Source organism: Leopardus geoffroyi, chromosome D1 (genome assembly GCF_018350155.1).
Source record: "Leopardus geoffroyi isolate Oge1 chromosome D1, O.geoffroyi_Oge1_pat1.0, whole genome shotgun sequence".
Classification (NCBI taxonomy): domain Eukaryota; kingdom Metazoa; phylum Chordata; class Mammalia; order Carnivora; family Felidae; genus Leopardus; species Leopardus geoffroyi.
The window spans coordinates 106,443,586-106,462,955 of record NC_059329.1 but is presented as its reverse complement, the minus strand read 5'-3'; the positions used below and the strand labels follow the sequence as shown (position 1 = coordinate 106,462,955).

The window sequence follows — 19,370 nt, the reverse complement described above, 5'->3', positions numbered from 1 at the left end:
ACTAGTTTACGTTAAAGCAGGGTATTTTATGGGCCTGCGGTACCTCCCTTTGCAGGAGAGAAGTCTTCGGAAGAGCAGAGAGGCCTCTGCTCAGTTTTGTCTTTATTCACCCTGCCTCTACCGTGATGACTGACTGCTACCCTAGCTGGGAAAGATTGGATACAGTTAGGGTGGGTAGGGACATGGTGTTTTGTAGCTACCTTATTATTATTATTATTATTTTTTATTTTTTTTAAGAGAGTGTGAGCAGGGGAGGGGCAGAGAGGGGGAGACAGAATCTGACGCAGGCTCGGGGCTCCATGCTGTCATCACAGAGCCTCACCTTGGGGCTCGAACTCCCAAACTGGGAGATCATGACCTGAGCCGAAGTGGGACTCCTAACTGACTGAGCCACCCAGGCGCCCCAAGTAGCTACCTAATTCTTGAGGACCAGATTGCAGACCTTCCCCAGTGAAGGGAGAGAGTGCCTGCAAATGGTGCTAAGAACTAACCTACAGTAGTGCACAGTGTCAAGGAACTTCGCATTATTTCTCACAGATGCCCTGGAAGGTAGGTAGGTGGTGGCATCCAAGGGTCATAGTTTAAGTTCTTCAGACAAGTGGGAATACAGGCATAGAGTGCTCACAACAGGCACTGGCCCTCTTGGCCCTAAGCTGGCTGTGGATCATCTATGGGGTGTTCTTTTTTCTTTTTTTTTTTTTTTTGGTTTATTTTTGAGAGCGAGAGGCTGCACACAGGCAGGTGCACGCACAAGTCAGGGAGGGGCAGAGAGAGAAGGAGACACAGAATCTGAAGCAGGCCCCCGCCTCTGGGCTGTCGGCACAGTCTGACGCGGGGCTCGAACCCATGAACCGTGAGATATCACCTGAGCCGAAGGAAGTCGAACGCTTAAACCGACTGAGCCACGCAGGCACCCCTGGGGTATTTCTACTTTCTAACAAGGAAGTGGGCTTCGGAGATTTAAGTGACTTGCCTGTGGAGACAGGATTTTGAACCCAGTGGGTGTCACTGACGCCCATGCTCTTCATGTGCCCTGCTGCTTCCTGGAATGGAGAGCAGTCATAATTGCCATCTGAAAACCCTGCTCAGACCTGTGGTTACTGTTTTATCTCCTTTGAGCTTAATTTTTATTCCACCCTTTTCAGAGGTTCTTGTTCCTACTCTCTTTTTGAAGAGCTTTGAGGGTCTCCCTGTGTGTTAACAGCTCAGGTGAAGCTGGAAAGCTCTAGTTGGATTCGTGTTTTGAGGCATATGAAGAAACAGTCGCCACTCAACCTTTGGTCTCTAGTTTATGGTTTTATGTTTTTTGTTGTTTTTTTCTCCCACCTTCTTAGTGGGAGGAAGAAGGGCTTAGGTTGGGAGAGGAAGAAGGTGATCTTTCCAGGTACAGACAGGGTCTGGTAGCTTGGGAAAGGGTAAGGCTGTAATCTAGCTGGGGACCTGGACTCCAGTGGGGGTTCTGGGAAGAATAGGCCAAGCAGGGCTGTGGTTTGGAATCCAGCTGGGTGAGGATGGGTCGGTTCTTGCTCAAGTTTGCTCCCTGGCAGATCATCTTGAGTCGGATCCAAACTTGCCACCTGTCTTGCTTCCGAGCATTCCGGGCTGCCCTTGGTTAGGATCTAAAAGTGCTAGTTGCTGGTGGGGCTGGGCCCTGCGCTGGGTGCTGGGGCCTTGCCGAACCTGTCAGACTCCCTCCACGCCACACCTTCCTGCGCCTTCACGTGTGTCATCTTCCCCTGCTTCCCGGTACCCCCAGTCTTCCCGGGAGCTGAATATTTACTCAGAAGAGGCCCAGGAGTGGGGCCTCGGTATCCTGTCTTCCCAGGAGCTGAATACTTAGAAGAGGCCCAGGAGTGGGGCCTCGCTGTGGAAAAGGGGGGGGGGGGGTTCTGCAGGGTGGGCTAGAGCGCGGGCTGCCGCAGGCCTGGCACCCCATGTGGACTGGGTGGGTCTGGTGGACCCAGCCTCTCTCTGACTGCAGGAAGCGTGACTCATCCTCACGTCCTGCCTCCTGTGCCCCAAACTCTGGCGGTTTGGTGCAGAGAAGGGCGGCCAGGTTGTTGGATGAGGCCGGGCCTGCGCCTGGGGGAGGGCCAGTACCCACAAGCGGAGGTGGGGTGGGCAGCTCGAGGGGAGGGTGTCGAGGCCTCGGTGGCTCTGGCTGTTGGCCTCCAAAGCGGGATGAAACTGAAGGGCCCCTTACCGCCGGGGTGGGCAAGAAAGAGGTTAACAGCAGGAGTTTCTAGCGGCAGATGTGGGGCGGGAAAGGGGAGGTCCATCTGGAGTTGGTCGGGTCCCGCCCTGCCCCGGGGAGGCCTGAGTCACCGCACAGCCCCGGGCTCCCCGGGCTCGGTACTCTCACCCTCCCTCCCCGATCCAGGCCGGGGCCCCCGCGCTGGCTGGAGCTCGGCCCGGCTCCTCCGCTCTTCCCGGCCCCGCCCGGCTCGCCGAGGCGGCCCCGTGAGCGCCTGCGCGCCAGGGGGGACGTCTCTGCCGGGCCCTCCTCCTGACACGCGGGGCAGCAGGCCCGCGCCACCCGCGCACCACCTAGAACTGGCATCCCGGTGCCCACCGTGCGGCGCCTGCCGGCGGGGGCCGAGGTCCCGGGCAGGAAAGGGAAGGGGGTGTTGCGAGTGGGTCGGGGCTGAGAACAGGGCGTGTTCCTGGAGAACTAGGTAGGGTAAGATGGACCGAGGAAGCTGTTTCATCCACCTACTGGGCAAAACCTTAGAGCATCCCTAAAGGGAGGCGGAGAAACTAGAGAGGGGTCGTCGGGGCTCAAGGGTGCAGTTGACCGCAGACGAAATCTTTTCTTTCACTTGAATTCCAGTATCGTTGACATACAGTGTCCCATTCGTTTCAGGTGCACAGTATAGTGATTCACCACTTCCATACATCATCGCGGGGTGCTCATCAGACGAGGGTGCTCCTTAGTCCCCAAACCCCGTGTCAACCCAGCCCCCCACCCTCCACTCCTCTGGTGACCATCCGTTGGTTCTCTGTAGCGAAGTCGGTTTCTTGGTTTATCGCTCTCTCTTTTCTGTTTGCTCGTTTGTTTTGTTTCTTAAAGGCCACATAAGAGTGAAATCGTATGCTATGTGTCTGTCTCTGACTGGCTTATTTCGCTCAGCATGATACTCTCTAGCTCTATCCCCGCCCTTGCTGCAGATGAAATCTTGCCGGAGCCCCGAGTGTGAATGGGAACGCCTGTATGTAAACTGGTAGGTACTGGTCATAAGCAGCTATTTATTTTAGCTTTGTTGGCGCTTCTGCTTAAGTCACTTATTAAAAAGTCGAAAGCCTTTAAAGTTCTTCCAAGAAAGACCTAGATTGTCTTCTTTTTTTTCATGTCCTGTTTGAGCTGGAGCTGGACAGCTGCTCGGCACACTGGGTCAGGCCCATCCCACCAGCTGCCCACATGCCCCAATGTGCCACTTCCCCTTTTGAAAGGTGGGGGAAGGGTCTAGAATGTTGAAGGGAGAGGAATAAAGTGTTTCGGAGGCTCCACCCAGTCATTTCTGAAATTAATACTGTGGTTTTCATGGCAACCAGCACTCTTTGTCCCCAGAACCCAGAACTTTCCCTCCACACAATCAAATGGGTTTTCCTGGGTGACTCTGGCGCTCCTGCCTCTCCCCACCAAGCTGTACCTACAGTGCAGGGTAATTTCCCCAGCTTGGCCTGGTCCTCCGTATGTTTGAGCGCAATTCTGGGGTCCTCACCCTCTCCTCTCTGCCTCCCCTAATGCCGGGGAGCTGAAATATAGGCACTCCTGAAAGGTTAGAGAAACTGCCACCTGCTCCTGTCTGTTTGCTCTAATCAGGCTGGCGTGGCTCCCGGAGGAGGCTGTTGTTTTACTCCAGTGGAATGACTGGGGTGTCCCAGTGCTACAGCACCCAAGGGATGGGTGGAATGGTGGGAATGGCGGCTGCCGGACCCTAGCACTGAACGTCTCATAAGAGAGAGAACGCCATGGGCAGGTGGGACCTGCTGAAATGGCCAAAGTGCCCTTGGTGACCCTGGATCTCTAGATGTTCCTTGGCTCTTTTCATTCTGGTGGCCCCCTCCCCTTTGGGAACCTCCCCCTGCCCCCTGTTTTCCTGATAGCCTCAGGATTACAAAGAAAGCCTACTGACCTTACCTTGTTTACACAATGGGCTGGCCATGTGCAGAACAGGGGCTGGATGGTCAGGGTTTGGGGCTATTTCTGATCGGATCTCCCATGGAATGTGCTTCCCTCTACTTCCAGCTGCCCCCTCCCCTCCGCAGCAGGAACAGCTGTCATGTGAGGGCCTCTCCCGCTGGCTCAGCCCTTTTGCAATCATCTGGCTGGCTCCACTGGGATGGGGGTGGATAGTGAGGATGGGCAGAGCCAAAGGGTAAATGAGGGGACCTGGCAGGGCCCGGAGGGCTATGGGGTTGAAGGCCGAGGGAAGAGGGGTTGCCAAGGCCAGGTAGGAGGGGTAGAGTAGGCCAGGGAGGCAGTATGATGAGCTTAGGGCGCCCATCAAAGGCAGTGGGACCTGCAGTGCAACCGGAAACTTTCTAGGTGTAAGGGAGATGAGTTGGTTATAGCGGGACCCTGGGCAGTCATTCTTCAGGGAGCTCTGCATTTCCCCTGAGTCACAGGGAAGCCACGGGGTGCTTTCCTGCCAGTCCGCCTCTATGTGGGGCCTGAATCACCCAGTCACCTAGGGTGTTGGCTGCCCTATGGTGGTGGTGCCTGTGCCTCATGCCACCCACTCCGGTTAGGACGGGGGTTAGCAAACACACCCCTTTCTCCCAGCCTCCTCAATGCTTACACTCTATCTCTTTGACTCAGACGTCCAGAATGTACCTTATTCGGGATTGGGATTGCCGGGGAGACCACATCAAGTCGTCCCTTTATTTCACCCAGGAGGAAATGAGCCCAGAGAGGGGAAGTGACTTATCAAGGGGGCATGCTAGCCTTTCCACAGTTCTCTAAGCCACTCACTGAGTCACTTTTGCTCCTAAGAGCAGGAGGGCGCTTCCCCCCAAAGCTGCAGGGAGAGAAGGATGCCCTCTCGGTTTGGGAGGCAGAGAGAAGGTGGTATCCGAAGCCACCAGCAGCCCTGGCTGAGCGAGAAACACAGAAGTGGAGCAAGTCCCAGGGCAGGTCAACCCCGGTGCTCCAAGTCCTGGGGCGGGCAGAGGGCACAGGGTGTAGCAGAGGCGGGACTTCGAGTGACAGGAACCTCAACTATGTGGTGACTCAGGCTCTGGGCAGCCTAGGCCTTTCCTTCACGGCTCAGCCTGATCTCCTTCAACTGGACTTGGGAAGTGTAAGTAGAAGAGGGAGGGAAACCCGGGCTGGTCTCTTCCCCCGGCCCCCCCCCCACAACCCCCCAAACTGGGGGAAAGGCAGAGGAAGTTGGAAAGGGTGGCGGAAAGGCAGATTCCAAAAAAGGGGAGAGGAGCCTGGTGTTCCCCTCCCTCCCCGCTCCCCGCTCCCTGCTGGGGAGGGGAGCTGGCTGGGGCGTCGGCTGCTCATTCCAGCTCCCTCCCTGGGCTCCTGTTTACTTACAGTCAGCCTGCCGGGTCCCCAGCTCAGTCCTGAGCTCCCCTTTCCTCCCCCCCCACCTCCCTCCTTTGCAGCCTATTCAGTCGTGCTTTGCCACTGTTTTCGTTAATCTCGGCTCCACATTTCCTATAGCTTCTTGCTCTCCCCGCATCTGCACACCCACACCTCCCCCGGCCTCTAGGCTGTCTCTGACTGTGCTTGGAATCAGGCAGTGACAGGTATGTCCACCTGTCCCGCTCGCCCTGCTCACTTCGTCCCCTTTCTCTTGCCTGGACGGTCTTTCTGTGCCTTCTTTCCTCCCAGAGTCTGCACTCAGAGCCCTGCCTGTCGTCTCTTGTTCTCTAATCAGCTTTAACTTGGGTTCTGCTTTGGCCTGAAGATTTCAATTAGGACCGAGTGTAATGGGCGGGTTTCCGGTATCCCGGCTGTCTGATCTGAGTGATTCAGGAACTCCTTATTTGAAGTCCGGGGTTTAAATACAGGCTGGGATTTGAACGGAGCCGGAATACTTGACTTCAGATTTTGAGTGCGGGTGAGGAGTTTGGGGTTTGACGATTGCTGAGCACCTAACGTGTGGATCCCAGAATCACCCACTAGGTCTGCTGTTCTCTGGGGAAGACAGACTGGGAAGCAGTGAAAAGGGAACAGGGAAGGGCCTGATGTTTGGCAGAGATGCTAAGCTCCGGGTGTGTGTGTGTATGGGGTGGAGGTGGGGTCTGGGAGATCCCAGATGGCTCAAAGGAGGGGTAACAGTCATTTCTCTGCTTCTAAGGCTGACACGCCAGAGGGCCCTCATGGGAGGGGCAGGGAGTCTGCTTTCAAAGAGACTGCAAACAGATTGCACACTTCACTTCCTTTCTGGGATCACAGTTTAAAAGCCATGATTACTTTTTGAGCAGTCGGCGTCTTGTCTTCCCTGTAATACACTGATTTTAGAGAAGGGGACTGTGGTGAGGAGGGAGGGGAAGGGGAATCCCCTGGCCAGGGGCCTGCCCACAGAGCTCCCTTTGTGGTTGCTATGGAAATGGGCATAATAGGAACAAAACAGAGGCACGTCGCCTGGCAACCGAGGAGCCCAAGGTTCATCACACACACTGTGTGTACACATCAGGGAACCCCCTGCGGGGAGGGAGCAAAACTTCTGGGGAAGCTGGGGTATCCCAGTGATGATGAGTCCTAGAACTCACCTAGCTCTGCCAGTGAATCTGCAGGACTGTGGTGTGGGATGCCTCTGAAAGATGATGGGAGTGCCAGCAGGAGGGCTCAAGTCCTCCCTGATCCCTGGGTAGCCCTTAATTTGACAGACGAATCTGAAGCCTCCCCGAAGATACAGGTTTTCTTTGCAAAGTTGACACCGCAGGAATCCTTATAACTAAAGAAATAGTGTGTGTATCTGTGTGCGGGTGGGGGGTGAGGTATCCGTGTAAAAGACCTGGCCGAAAAGATAATGTCCGATTTTCCCAAAGCATAGGACCTGCAGGGGACTCAATACAGTTCCTTCAGGACAGAGCACCTTGAGGGCAGGGATTGCATCCTGTCAAGTTCTCCATTCCCTGCACCGCCCCCCCCCCCCCCCCGTGGGCCCCTGGCCTTGTGTTGGACGCACAATAACTGTTTGTGTAGCTGCATGTGAGGTCTGTAAGTGGAGTGATTGCTCCCTGGAGGTTGACCTTGAAGGGAAGTGTGGGGTTCAGGATGCTGTTGTGAAAAGAACAAGGGCTGTGGGGCCAGTTGTACCTGTAGTTGGTTCATTCATTCATTCCTTCCTTCATTCACTCATTCATTCCACACAGTGTTCTTCATTGGTTGTTACGTGCCAGCCTCTGCTCTAGGCGCAGGACAGACAGCAAAGAACAAAAAATTCCCTGCCCTCATGGAGCTTAGATGCCAGTGGGAGTTTTAACCCCTGCTTCTGAGGGTTTTGTGCCTTTAGGTAAATCACTAACCCTCTCAGACCATTCCTCCCAGAGCATGTGAGGATTAAATGAGCTAACACATGATAGTGCCTGCTGTGGCATTAGACACAATCACCATTAGAGTAGCTTTGGAGGTGGGGGTGGAGGGGGAGAGCCACAGCCGTGGGCAGAAGGAGAAGGGTTGGCAGAAATTTCCAAAAGAGTGTGTGTGTCTCCAATCACATCATTGAAAATTGTTGAATATACTTCCCTTCCCCTGCACTGTGGAAGCTGGCCTAGGAAATCCCAGCTCCAGCAGGCACGATCGTGGCTTTGTACGGGGCAAGGGTCTGGGTTACCCCATTCTCTACACTCCTGCTTGGAGTGGGGCAACAGCCAGTCCCCAGGACCAGGGATCTTGACACTCTTACCTCTGAATGAAGTACCTGGACAGTAACCCCTGCTCTATAGCTGCTCCAAACCCAGCCCCTCCTGCCTTCTTCTCTGTTGACCAAGAGGGTGGCCAGAACAAACAATGCAGCAGATAAGTTGGCCCGGAGCCCAGGACACTAGCCTCTGCTCTTTCACTCCTGGGGGGCTGACGGAGCCCAGGCTGTAGTGAGGGCACAACACCCGCAACCTTCCCCCACTGTTCCTTTCCTGCTCCAGCCCCTCCCTCCAAACTCCCAGAGCCCTTCTGCAGATCCCTTGTGTCTTTGTGGCAAATCATCCGAGCTATCCTTCTGAAAACCTAGGTAAATCCACTCCCATTTAGGTATGTCCTGGGAAGGGGCGCTTGGATGGCTCAGTCGGTTGGCCGGTTGGACGTCCGACTTCGACTCGGTCATGATCTCACAGTCTGTGAGGTTGAGCCCGGCAATGGGCTCTGTGCTGACAGCTCAGAGCCTGGAGCCTGTTTCTGATTCTGTGTCTCCCTCTCTCTCTGCCCCTCCCCCACTCACACTCTGTCTCTCTCTCTCAAAAATAAACATTAACATTTTTTTAAAAAAATATGTCCTGGGAAAACTTGCACTTTCAAGGAACCAGATGATTCATTTCATAAAGTTAGATATCCTTTGGTACACTGTTAGCAGTGGTTACTTTTGGGGAGAGGGCCTGAGGAGGGGAGGAAGGAGATGTTTACTTTTTATTGTCCTACCTTTCTGTATTGTTTACATTCTTCACCAGATGGAGGCATTGATTTTATTTAAAAAATGTCAACAAGGATTTTCTGACTTGGAGCGTTACGGGCTACTTTATCTGTATTCTTGGTCCGTTTTTGAAAAGCCGAATAGATGTTTCTGAAAATGAAATATGAATTAAAAGCCATTGGTAAGGGAAATATAGTAGCTTTTGGTTTTTGTGTTTTAAAAGCATCCCAAACTTGAAAAGTTTGTATACATATATACATATGTATGTTTGTGTGTGTGTGTGTGTGTGTGTGTGTGTGTGTGTATATATATATATATATAAACTTAAAAATTTTTTTTTTAATGTTTTATTTGTTTTTTAAGACACAGAGAGACAGAGCATGAATAGGGATGGGGCAGAGAGAGAGGGAGACACAGAATCCAAAGCAGGCTCCAGGCTCTGAGCTGTCAGCACAGAGCCCGATGCAGGATTCGGGGCTCAAACTCACAAACCGTGACATCATGATCTGAGCTGAAGTCCGACGCCTACCAACTGAGCCACCTAGGCACCCCCCCCCCCTTTTTTTTTAATAAGGCAGGTTGGGGGGGCGCCTGGGTGGCTCAGTCGGTTGAGCCTCCCTCTTTGGCTCAGGTCATGATCTCAGGGTTTGTGAGTTCCACAGCCCCATTCATAGGGCTCCCGGCTGTCAGCGCAGAGCCGGATTCTGATCCTCTGCCCCCTCTCTCTGCCCCTCCCCCGCTCACACTCTCTCAAGAATAAACAAACATTTAAATAAGGCAGGTTCTAGGGAAGGTGTACAGAACAAAATGGAGAGGGTGCTTCTTTAGAAATCCTGGGTCTATGGCTGTGTTTGTGATGTGTGTGGTGGGACTGCCTCTGCCATGGGTTTGAGTCCCTATCTACGTGTGTGTATGTGTGTGTGTGTGTGTGTGAGTGAGAGAGAGAGAGAGAGAACGTTCTTGCACACACGAGCAAGTTAGAGACAGTAGACATAGACACAGAGACATAGAGAGAATGCTAGTGCCCCAGTCTCTGCTTTGTCTGTCTGTCTTTGCATGTCGATGCCTGTCTGAATGTCTACACATGTGTCTCCACCTTTCCGTGTCCATTGTATGAGTCTGCACAGCTATGGCTCCTTTGCTATGTCTTCCCTCCCCCACGGCCTGTACCCTGTGCTGGTAACTGGACCTGGGACACAGCCCCCAGGGCTGGCAGCAGAGTTGGCTGCTGGGTATTTTTAGCCTGTAAACATGTTTGCCATTTCAGAGGACAGGACCGCAGGTCTCAGCCCTAGCCCACTCATGATCTTGCAGCGAGGAGGGAGCTCCTGCCTGGAGCCAGGTCTTCTCCTGGACCCCCCAGCCTGGGGTCTCCCTTCCTCAGCATTCGGGAAGGAAGAAAAGCTTCCTCGATGCGGGTAGTGGGTGGCCGCCTAGGAGGAAGGATAAGAGGAGTCGTCGGGGGGAGAAGAGAACGGGAGGTGGAAGGGGACTGCGTAGCGCCAGAAGGCCCCCCTGCACCCCATCATTAAGCGGTTAATAAAATCTCATGGAGTTAGAAGTGGCTGTGGGAAATCGCAGTAAATCTGGAAACAGCGTCCTTCCAAGTGGGGAGGTGGGGGAGGGACTCGGATAAGAAATGGTAGGTAGAGGAAAGGCGGGCGCTCCGGCCTGCAAGGAGTCTGCAGAAGGGGGGGGGGAGGGGGGGGAGGCTGCCGGCCTGACCCCCATGTCGCTGCAGCGGCCGGAGCAGCACCGTGGTGCGTGGGGCCCTGGTGACTCCACGTGGGCACCCTAACTCCAGGGGTGGGGCCAGCGTCTTCAGACCGGCTTTGTGGGGGGAGGGGCTGGGGGCCCTCCGAAAGGGGCGAGGCGAGAAATGGGCGCGGCTGCCTGGAGCTCAGGAACTAAGTGAGGAGGAGACAGGGGCCTGGAATTTGAAGTGTAGGTTCCTGGGTTGAGAGAAAACTCAAAAGGTCCGCGCCAGGCTGGAGGTCGCGGCCGAATCACCCAAGCCCCCCAGCCGCTCCCGCAAAATGAGCTGATTCGCGGTTCTAGCTGGGAGGATGAGCCTTGGGGAGCTTCGAGGAGTTTCTGGCCGAGGAGACCACACACTGCATACGTTGGGGGTAGATCCAGGCACGCGCCAGGGACGGGGGCACTAGATGGGGGCAGGATAAGGCAGCCCCTCGGGCGTGCGGCGCCCCCACGTCCCTGCGACCCCCAGTGGCCCCCCCCACCCCCACCCGGCAGCCCGCTCCCGGGTCCTTGCAGGGTCGGCCCCCGCTCGCCAGTCCCAGCCCCAGTCCGGCCCCGCCCGGCCCCGCCCTCTCCCCACTGCTCGGGGCAGACCCGCCCGCCGGAGCCGGAGTTACAAGAGCCGCCTCCGCGCGCGGGGGCCCGGCCACTCGGAGCAGCTCCGCCGCGGGGACTGCACCGCCCGCCCTGCCGGACCCGCCCCGACCGGGACTCGCCGCCTGCAGCAGCCGCAGCACCGCGACCTGGGGCCCCGCGCGGGCTATGGCTGTGCCCTGGGGCTGAGCGCGCAGGTAGGGGCACGGGGCGCACCGCGGCGCCGCGGGAACAGGACTCCGCGAACGCGCGAGGGGAGGTGGGCTGCAGGGTTTGGGCCGCGCTCTTGGGCCAGGCGCGCTGCGAGGATTCAAACGGCGTGGAGCAAGCTAGGCAGCCCCGGGTCGCGCGGGCAGGCGACGCGTCGCGTCGCGCCCTGGGAGCCGAACTCTGCCTCCGGAGGTGGGGCGCAAGTTGGGCAAAGTTGGAAAATCGCTCCGAAGCGCGCTTTGCTCCAGTCCTTATTTCTCTCGAGGGCTGATTGTTAGTTCTCCTGCCCGGCAGGGAGCCCTGTTCCTGGTCCGGGGGCCCCTGTCCCATCCCCTCCTTCTCTTTGGGGCGGTGGCTCAGCGCACTGCTGTAGCTCCTATTCCGTGTTTACTGGAGAAGTTTCCGAGGTCGCCGCCGCGGCCCCTTGGCCCCTCCCGGAGCCCCCGCGCTCCCGCGCCCCCTCCGCTGTCCCTCCCCGCTCCCCACACCTCCGCCTCTAACTTCGCGTCCGGAGTCCTCCCGGCCCCACCCAGTTCTGTACCACCGGCCTCTCCCTTTCTCAGCCCCCCTCCAGCTGCCCCGCCCTAGTCTGGCCGCTCCGCGTTCCCGGCTCCAGAAGACTCCCTGCTTCCTCCGGGGCGGCGCTGCCTGGACGTTTGCAGCGCGCCCCCCGGCGGGAAGGGTGGGAGTGGGGGTGGGGGGCGTAATTAGGGAGATTCCAGCACTGGGGTGGGCGGGGAGGGGGGGGCGGTGTGGCGGCCCGGCCCTCGGGACCGCCCCTTCCCCTTCGGGGGCGGTGCGCTCTCCCCCACCCCACTCCCAAACTCGTCGGGGCGGGCTGGCCCCCGCCCCAGCGCCTGGCTCGGCGCCAGCAGCCTGAGGAATGTGGTGGTTGGAGCCGCTGACTAATTCAAACCAGAACTCGGGGAGGAGTGGTGAGGGGCAAAGGGGAGGAGGGGAAGGGGCTGTGTGTGGGAGATGGGGGCAGGAGCGGGGCCCCGCGTAGGAGGAGGGCTCCGCTGCGCTCTCTGGACCCTCCACTCCAGCGGTGCGCTCTTGGGAGAGAGGGTTGGGGGACGAGGTCCTGCCACGGAGTTGGAAAGGCTGAGTGCTTAGGGTGTGTTCGGAGAGCGGTGTTATATAAGGCTTTCCCATGCAGGGAGAGGGTGTGCAGTGTGTGAGGGCCTGGCCCTCCCTTGGCTGGGCTGGGCGCCCCCTGCAGTGCCAGGGCCGGGGATGTGGGGGCGCAGCCCTGGGCGGAGCTGGCCGCGTGGGACACGTGGGGTCGGAGCAGGCCTGGCTGGGCCCCCCTTGCGTGGGAGGGGAGCCGAGTGGGCAGAGGGGGCAACTCAGGGCTCTAGTTGGGCGCCTGCACCCACAACGTGGCCACGGAGAATTGTGTGCGTGGTGTGTGTGCTCTCGCCTTTCACTGGGTGTGGCTGCAGAGGGGTGGTGGTGAGGTGCCCCGAGGGAGTTTGCGCGGTGGCCGCTGAGAGCCCTGCTCTGTGTAGTGGATTTGTGGAAAGGCAGGGTGGGATCATCCCATGGCAGTGGGGTCCTTAGAGAATGACCTGGCGTTTTGGAGGAAGAAGGACTACGATATTTACCTCTGTGTCCCCAGCACAGCGCTGGGCTCCCAATAATTGGTTTTGAAACAGTTCCTTCTTTAGAATCCAGCCTCCGATGACAGGGTTCACCTGCCCTTCCTTGCACTGCCCCGCACTGGTAGGGGCTGGGTTGATGTTGTGAGGCGTAGTGACAGTGTGGGGCTGTAGTGACAGGTGAAGGCACGGGAGTGGGGGGGCGGGAAAGAGGAAGAGATTGAAGATGCCTTGGAAGGCATTTTCAGGCCTCCACACCTATGCTGCCTCAAAACTGGGGGAGCAGGGTCCGCTTTCATTTTCCTCTCTCCGCTGCCCCCCAGGAGGGAAATCCCTGGAGCTGGGTGTGGCCCTCACTTCCTTTCCGAAGCTGAATGGGGAAGCTTTCTTCTACTTGGCCCAAAGGGATTGATGGGTTAGGCCAGCCGTTGGTAGGCAGAGTGTGCAGAGTGGGGAGCAGAAGGGCACCCCAGGCTTAGGGGGCACCTCCTTGCTCTGAGCTGTGAGCTGTGGTTGGAAGGAGGTGGGGGTGGGGCGGGGTAGGAGAGGACTTGGGATCTTGAAAACTGGGCTAGCAGAGGACACAGGGTCTGCAGGGTTCGAAATGGGGATCAGGGGTGTTCTAAGCCCCTCTGTAAAGTCTTGTCCTTAGGAGATTATATGCAGAGACACTGGTCATTGAACAAGGACACATAGGGAGCCACGTAAGTCATGCGGGGCTTAGTGCTGCTGGCATGGAAGCCCTTAGCAGTGGCTCACGGTCCTGGTCTGGGCAGTTCCTTGAAGAGCTAACCCCACAGAGCTGAGGACTCGTACCAGCCGGACTTGGTTCAGGGTCCTGAGGCTACAGGTCCAGGGCCCAGGGTGGGACAAGAGAGAGTAAACCATGGGAGACTCGTGGAGATGGGAGGGGGTGGGGGAAGGCCAGCAGCAGACAAGGGCAGGGAATGGTATGGGGGTCTCCGGGATCACCTGAACAGGGAGGCCCTGGGTGGAGGTGCCCAGGCATTGCCAGGCTGGATTCCTTGGCTCAGCTCGGAATTGGCTGGCAGGCCCTGGTGGAGCATGCTACCCAGAGCCTGAGCAGCTGGTTTGAGAGGTTGGGGCAAAGCTGTGGGGGCGGAGGGGTGTGTGGGGCTCTGGGGTGTGGTCACTAACCTTCCTCAGAACTTGGGAACCGCCTGGGGGACAGACAGAGGCATACCAGGAGAGCTAATCCTACTCTTCATGGGAACCCTCCCACTGCTGGCTCTCCCTGTTCCCCCCCCCCCCCCCGCCCCCCGCCCCCGCGCCCCCAGGTTTCTCTCCCTGGAGGTGGTAAGCCTGTGCATGCCCTGTGCACGCGAGGAAAGGAAGGCAGGCGGCTGCTAGGGAGGGTTTAGAATGTGCTGGTTTCAGTCGGGTGGGGGCCAATGTCTAGGGCCTTTTGCTGTTTCTTTGTCCCCCATGGGCTTCATCCAGGCCCCCTGGGGAGCTGGCATGTCCCTGGTCTCTGCCCATCCCTGCTGGGCTCCCAGGCCTTCCGGAGCAAGGTTGGTTTCTTCCATGCCTGGCGTGGGGGCTGCATGGATGGGCCACAGTGGGGCTTAGCAGGAATGAGTATGCACACAGGAGTTTTGAGAGAGCCCCTCTTCCTCACCCTGGCCTCACTTCCCGCCTATGAGACTGCTGGGCTGTTGTAGCTGGAGGTCTTGCGTCCCAAGCATGGAGGTTTCACTGTGGCCTTGAGTCCCGGTGACCACTAATGTCATAGTGGGGAGGTGTGTGTTATTACCTGTGAGCAGATGGCCCTCTGGCTATGCATGGTGGCCCTGGATGTGTCGCTTTGCTTGCCTGTGGGACTTTTAGGGCAGGGGACAGCAGTGGGACTCTGCCCGGGTAGTGGAGGTTTCATAGGGGCTGGAGGGGCTGCAGATAAGCACTGGAGTCAGTTTCTCCATCCTGGACAGGTTCTGGGCCCTGGAGTTTGCATCCAGAGGCCCCCGGGAGAGTGAGGATACCTCTGGGAGTAAGGCTGAGTGATGCCGGACGAGGCACTGCACATGGCTGGTCAGGGAGGGGCATCCTGCCCTGTCCCTGGGGGCCAGAGCGGAGGTTCTAGGGGAAGGGGAAGTGCCTGGAGCTGATCCCGGCTTCGTGTCCTGGCTGGGATGGGGGGCGGCTCTTTGGCTGCAGAGCCAACCGACTGTCCTGGCCCTGCGCCCCTGCACTAGCGTGGCCTGACCGCTGGGCGGAGAGCTCGCCTGTGGTCGGGGAGTTTCTGCGCCCTCCCGGCTGTAACCTTCCCCCAGGGGGAGATGGACTGTTCTTCACCACCCCTGCCCCGTGGAGGGTGCCACCCTTGGAGTTGGTGTCTTCGTCCCAGCGGTCCTGGGTAAAGGCTCTCTCTTTCCTGGCTGTGTGGCCAGGTGCGGGCACTTGGGCTGGATAATGTGCTCCTGGCCCCAGGCCCGTCACAAGGAGAAGGAGAGTCCCTCTGGGTCAGGGGAGGAAGAGGGAATCTCCCTCCCCGCTGAAAGTGAGAACTTGGAGCTCGCTGGGGAGTTGGGGGGTGGGTGGGAGGAAGCAGCTCACCGATGGCCAGGAGAGAAGTGGAGAAAGGTGTCATGGGGGAAGCCAGTGGGCAGCTGGCTGGTGGGGTAGGAGTGGGGATTCCCTGGACGTGGAGGTGCAGAAAACTCCCCATGGTGGTGAGGGGCTGACAGGGAGGAGAGGGCTCGAGTGATGAGGTTGGAGGAACTTCCTCCTTGGTGGGAGTCGTGGGCTGGGCTAGTGGCCCAGAGAGCAAGGGAGCAAGGAGATGGGCAGGGGCACACACATAGAGGGAGACACAGACTCCCGGGCACCGGGGTAACAGGTGTAGGTGCCCTCCATGATGGGCAGGGCCGGGGGCTTCCCAGACCAGGTGTCTGCGGGGAGAGGGTGAAGGCAGGGGTTGTGGCCCCGCTCAGGGCTGCGAAGGGTGGAGAACAGGGCTGATGAGCGTCTGTGTGCACACGTGCTGTGTGCGTGCCCTCGTTTTTCTCGGAATGTCTCTCCATACGTGGCAACTGCATACACGGAGGCTCATTTGGAGGCTTGGGCCCTGGAAGAGATGCCACCCGTTTGTCCTTGTGCCTCTGGGATGAGGGTCTGCCTGTTGTGTCTGTTCCCAGTGAGTGAAAATATTTGCCTTGCCTTACTGGTGCCTTTCTCTAGAGTGGGTCTTAGGCTGCCCAAGCCCCAGAGGGGACGATTCTCTTGGCCTTCGCTTGCTGGGGCCCGGGAGAGTCTACAGGTGGGCTGGATCTGTGTAGCTCAGGATTGCTGACTTGTAGGGACATGGCCTCAATGAGCCCCGGAACCAAAAGGCCCCTCAGATCCTGGGCTGTAGGATGCCTGGGTCTCTGCCCATCTGAGTTTGCTGTCCCCAAGCTGTTGGCCAGGAGGTGGCCGGTGTGTGGGCAAAGGAGGCTGGTGGCCTCTTGCCCTCCCTCCTATGCTTCTGGCCCTTGAAAGCCACCTGAAAGGTGTCACTGCTGTCTGGGCGAATCTCCCGCTGCTCCCTGGGTCTCTGGGTCCCCTCCAGTAATCTCAGTCCCTCCCTCTCTTGAGGGTAATGCCCCTCGCACCCTCTAGATGTGCATAGAGGCCTCTCCATCTTCTTGGGGGCGTCTCTCTGGCCCTCCTCCTCCAGCCCAGGTCTCTGTTTTCTGTGTATCTCTGTCGTGCATCTTTCTCTGTGGTTTCTCATCCTGTGTGTGTATTTTTTTGTGCCCTCCATCCCTCCGCCTCGCTAAAGACCGTTTGCTTTGGAGTCACAGAGTTCTAGAAACCCAGACTTGCATCTCAACTCTAGCTTATCCTTGGGGCAGTCATTTTACCTCTGGGGACCTGTTGCTGCGTCTCTAAAACCAGGACAATTAATTATTAATCACACAGGGCCGTGACTGGGATCGAATGAGACCCCAGGCGTGGAACCACAGCACGGAACCTGGCACACCCCAGGAGCTCTGGAGAATTCTCTTTCCCCTGCTCTGTTGGGGTTTTTGCTCTACGCGGAGCTTTTTCTTCCTCTTGACTGCTTAGTGTTTAGGAGCGTAGATCGCCCCCCCCCCCCCCCCCGGGTGTGTCTCTTTTTTCGTCGCATATCCTACCCCCTCATCCTATTTTCAGTGTTTGGGACTTTCCCTCTGGTAGAGGTCTCTACCTTGGGTGTGAGTCATTTCGTTCTGTTCTTCGTAGCTTGGGGAATGGCTCTCCCTGCCTTGTGTGTATGGTGCATCTGATCGCTAATGCGCATGCCGCTGGGCTGGCTAGAAGGTCCACTGCTCTTGGCGTCCTCCCCACAGTGGGTGGGAGCGCCACCGCCGGTGTCCATCCTTTGGGGCACAGATACTCAAACTTGCACTCCTTCCGGTGTGCATCTTGTCTTCAGGTTTGGTGCATGGAGGCATCGGGGCCCATGGACCTATCTTGGGGAGTGTGTGTCTTATGGTTCCTGTCATCTTGACATTGACGCCGGTGGCAAGGCTGTTTTTGGCTATAGCAGCAATTAGGCTGGACTACCCCCCCCCCCCCACCCCCAGCTGACTTCATGCTGGCTCTTGGGAGGAAGAGGCTCTGTTCCCTAAGGGCAGTGGGGGAAGGACGCTCCTCTGGATGTCACCCCTGCAGAGACCCTCTGCCCTGGGCATGGAGTCCGCTACCTGGATCTGCCAGGGTCTTGTCCCCAATCCACAGAGGTGCTGCACATCCTCTTTGCAGTTTTGAATTGACAGGACAGCCTCATTCTTCTCTCGCTGCTTCTGGCCCGCGTCATGGTGTGTGTGTCCCTGCAGCCTTAGATATATGATCTCTCAGCCTTACAGATGGAGCAGACTTATCTCTCTCTGACTTCCAAGCAGTCCACTGCCTTAGCGGGTCTCCACTCCAGTCCCTCCCATCACGAAGGATACTGTAAGCCAGTGTCAGGTGGGCCTCGGGGTAGGGAGCTGGCAGATGGGGGGTCCTGGGGCCCCAACACTCTCCCGTTCTCACCTCTCTGGACCTCGCCTTCCCCATCTGTAAATACCAGACGGTGCTGTCCCACAGGACTTCCGGCGGTGCCGGAAGTGTTCCACATCTGCCCTGTCTAACGTGGTGGTGACCCTTGTGTGGTTGTTGAGCTCTTGAAACGTGACTATTGCAAGCAATGAGCTAAAATTTTAATTTAGTTTAATTATTTTATTTTATTAAAATATTTTTATGTTACTTTTTAAATTTACATCCAAATTAATTAGCATATAGTGTTAAAATACATTTTTAATGTTAATTTATTTTGAGAGAGAGAGAGAGACAGAGACAGAGCACGAGCAGGGGAGGGACAGAGAGAGAGGGAGACATAGAATCTGAAAGCAGGCTCTAGGCTCTGAGCTGTCAGCACAGAGCCCAATGCGGGGCTCGAACCCACAAACCTTGGGATCATGACCCGAGCCGAAGTCGCACTCTTAACCGACGGAGCCACCCAGGCACCCAAATTAATTTTTTCAACGTTTATTTTTTTATTTTTGAGGGAGAGAGAGAGGGAGAGAGAGTGTGGGGGAGGAACAGAGAGAGAGAGAGAGAGAATCCCAAGCTGTGAGCACAGAGTCCGATGCAGGGCTCGATCTCACAAACCGTGAGAGTTGGACACTTAACTGACTGGGCCACCCAGGCTCCCCTTAGTTTAAATTAATTTAAATATAATTTAAATTAAGGCAGCTACCATGTTGACAGCATGGCTTTCAGATGTCTTCCAGCTCCAAAGACTTAGGAATCTCTGCTGAATGTGCAGAATTTCCCAAAGTTCCAAAGACCCTCCTTTGGGTAACCGCAGGGCAGGGCCCTCAGCGCCCCAGGGGAAGCCTGGCGTTGCCTGACTTGTGTGGGAAAAGAAGGGACCATCTATCTGGGCTTGGTACAAGCTCCAGGGGTGTGGGAGAGACTGGGAGCAGGGACTCAAATGCAAAAAACAGACCCTTACTACCGTGGTCTCGAATCCCACACTAGCATCCCTATGTCCAGCCACCTGAATGGGCCAGGGCAGGTGGGAGGGGAGGGTGCTGGTCCTGGCTGTGCCAGAAGGAGAGCCCTGAGCCTGGGTAGTCAGTGGGTGCCCTGCCAGGGCCAGCCTGCAGCCCTGGGTCCAAGCGTCTCCTGTTCTCACGGGCTGTGGAGGCTTCACCTTCGAGATGGCTCTCTCCCCTCATTAGCCGCCAGGCCTGAGGTGCATTAGCCGGTCCCTCCTGAGCCTCTGAGCTGTGCTTCTGGGGACACCTGGCCTGTCTCCACTGGAGCCCCGGCCCCTCTGTCACCCAGGGGTCTGGCCAACGAAGCACTTTGTCTGTCTGGTTTTAGGCGTGACCCTTTGCATGTCTGGAGCTGTTGCGGCCCCAGTGACTCACTGGGGAAGGAGGGAGGGTGGGGCTGAGCTGTGGGCGAGGGTGAGTTGGCTCGTGTTCCCCCCCTTCGCTGGCTGCTGGCTCAGGACCAGGATGCTGGGCAGAGAAAAGGGGCCCTGCTCGAGGAGGAAGAACGGGGTGCTAAGGTGGTTGGTGGCTTCAGAGGTCGGAGAAGCCCTCAGGCTGGAAGCCTTTTCCATCCCTGCCCTGCCTAGCTC

The 19,370-nt window shown here is 57.3% G+C and overlaps 1 protein-coding gene across 5 annotated transcripts in view; it reads left to right on the top strand.

Annotated features, from left to right (window-relative positions):
* Positions 1-5,261: 5,261 nt before the first annotated feature.
* AHNAK (AHNAK nucleoprotein) overlaps positions 5,262-19,370 on the top strand; it is a 36,471-nt gene continuing 22,362 nt past the window's right edge. For 2 of the 5 annotated variants that reach the window (XM_045485561.1, XM_045485555.1), the window contains exon 1: positions 14,153-15,125. In XM_045485561.1, the coding sequence (XP_045341517.1) occupies positions 15,049-15,125 (77 nt within the window). In that variant the 5' untranslated portion in view covers positions 14,153-15,048. Of the gene's footprint in view, positions 5,304-10,971; positions 11,138-12,065; positions 12,086-14,152; positions 15,126-19,370 lie in introns of those variants that run through there. The other 3 variants (XM_045485557.1, XM_045485558.1, XM_045485559.1) reach the window with 3 other exon arrangements.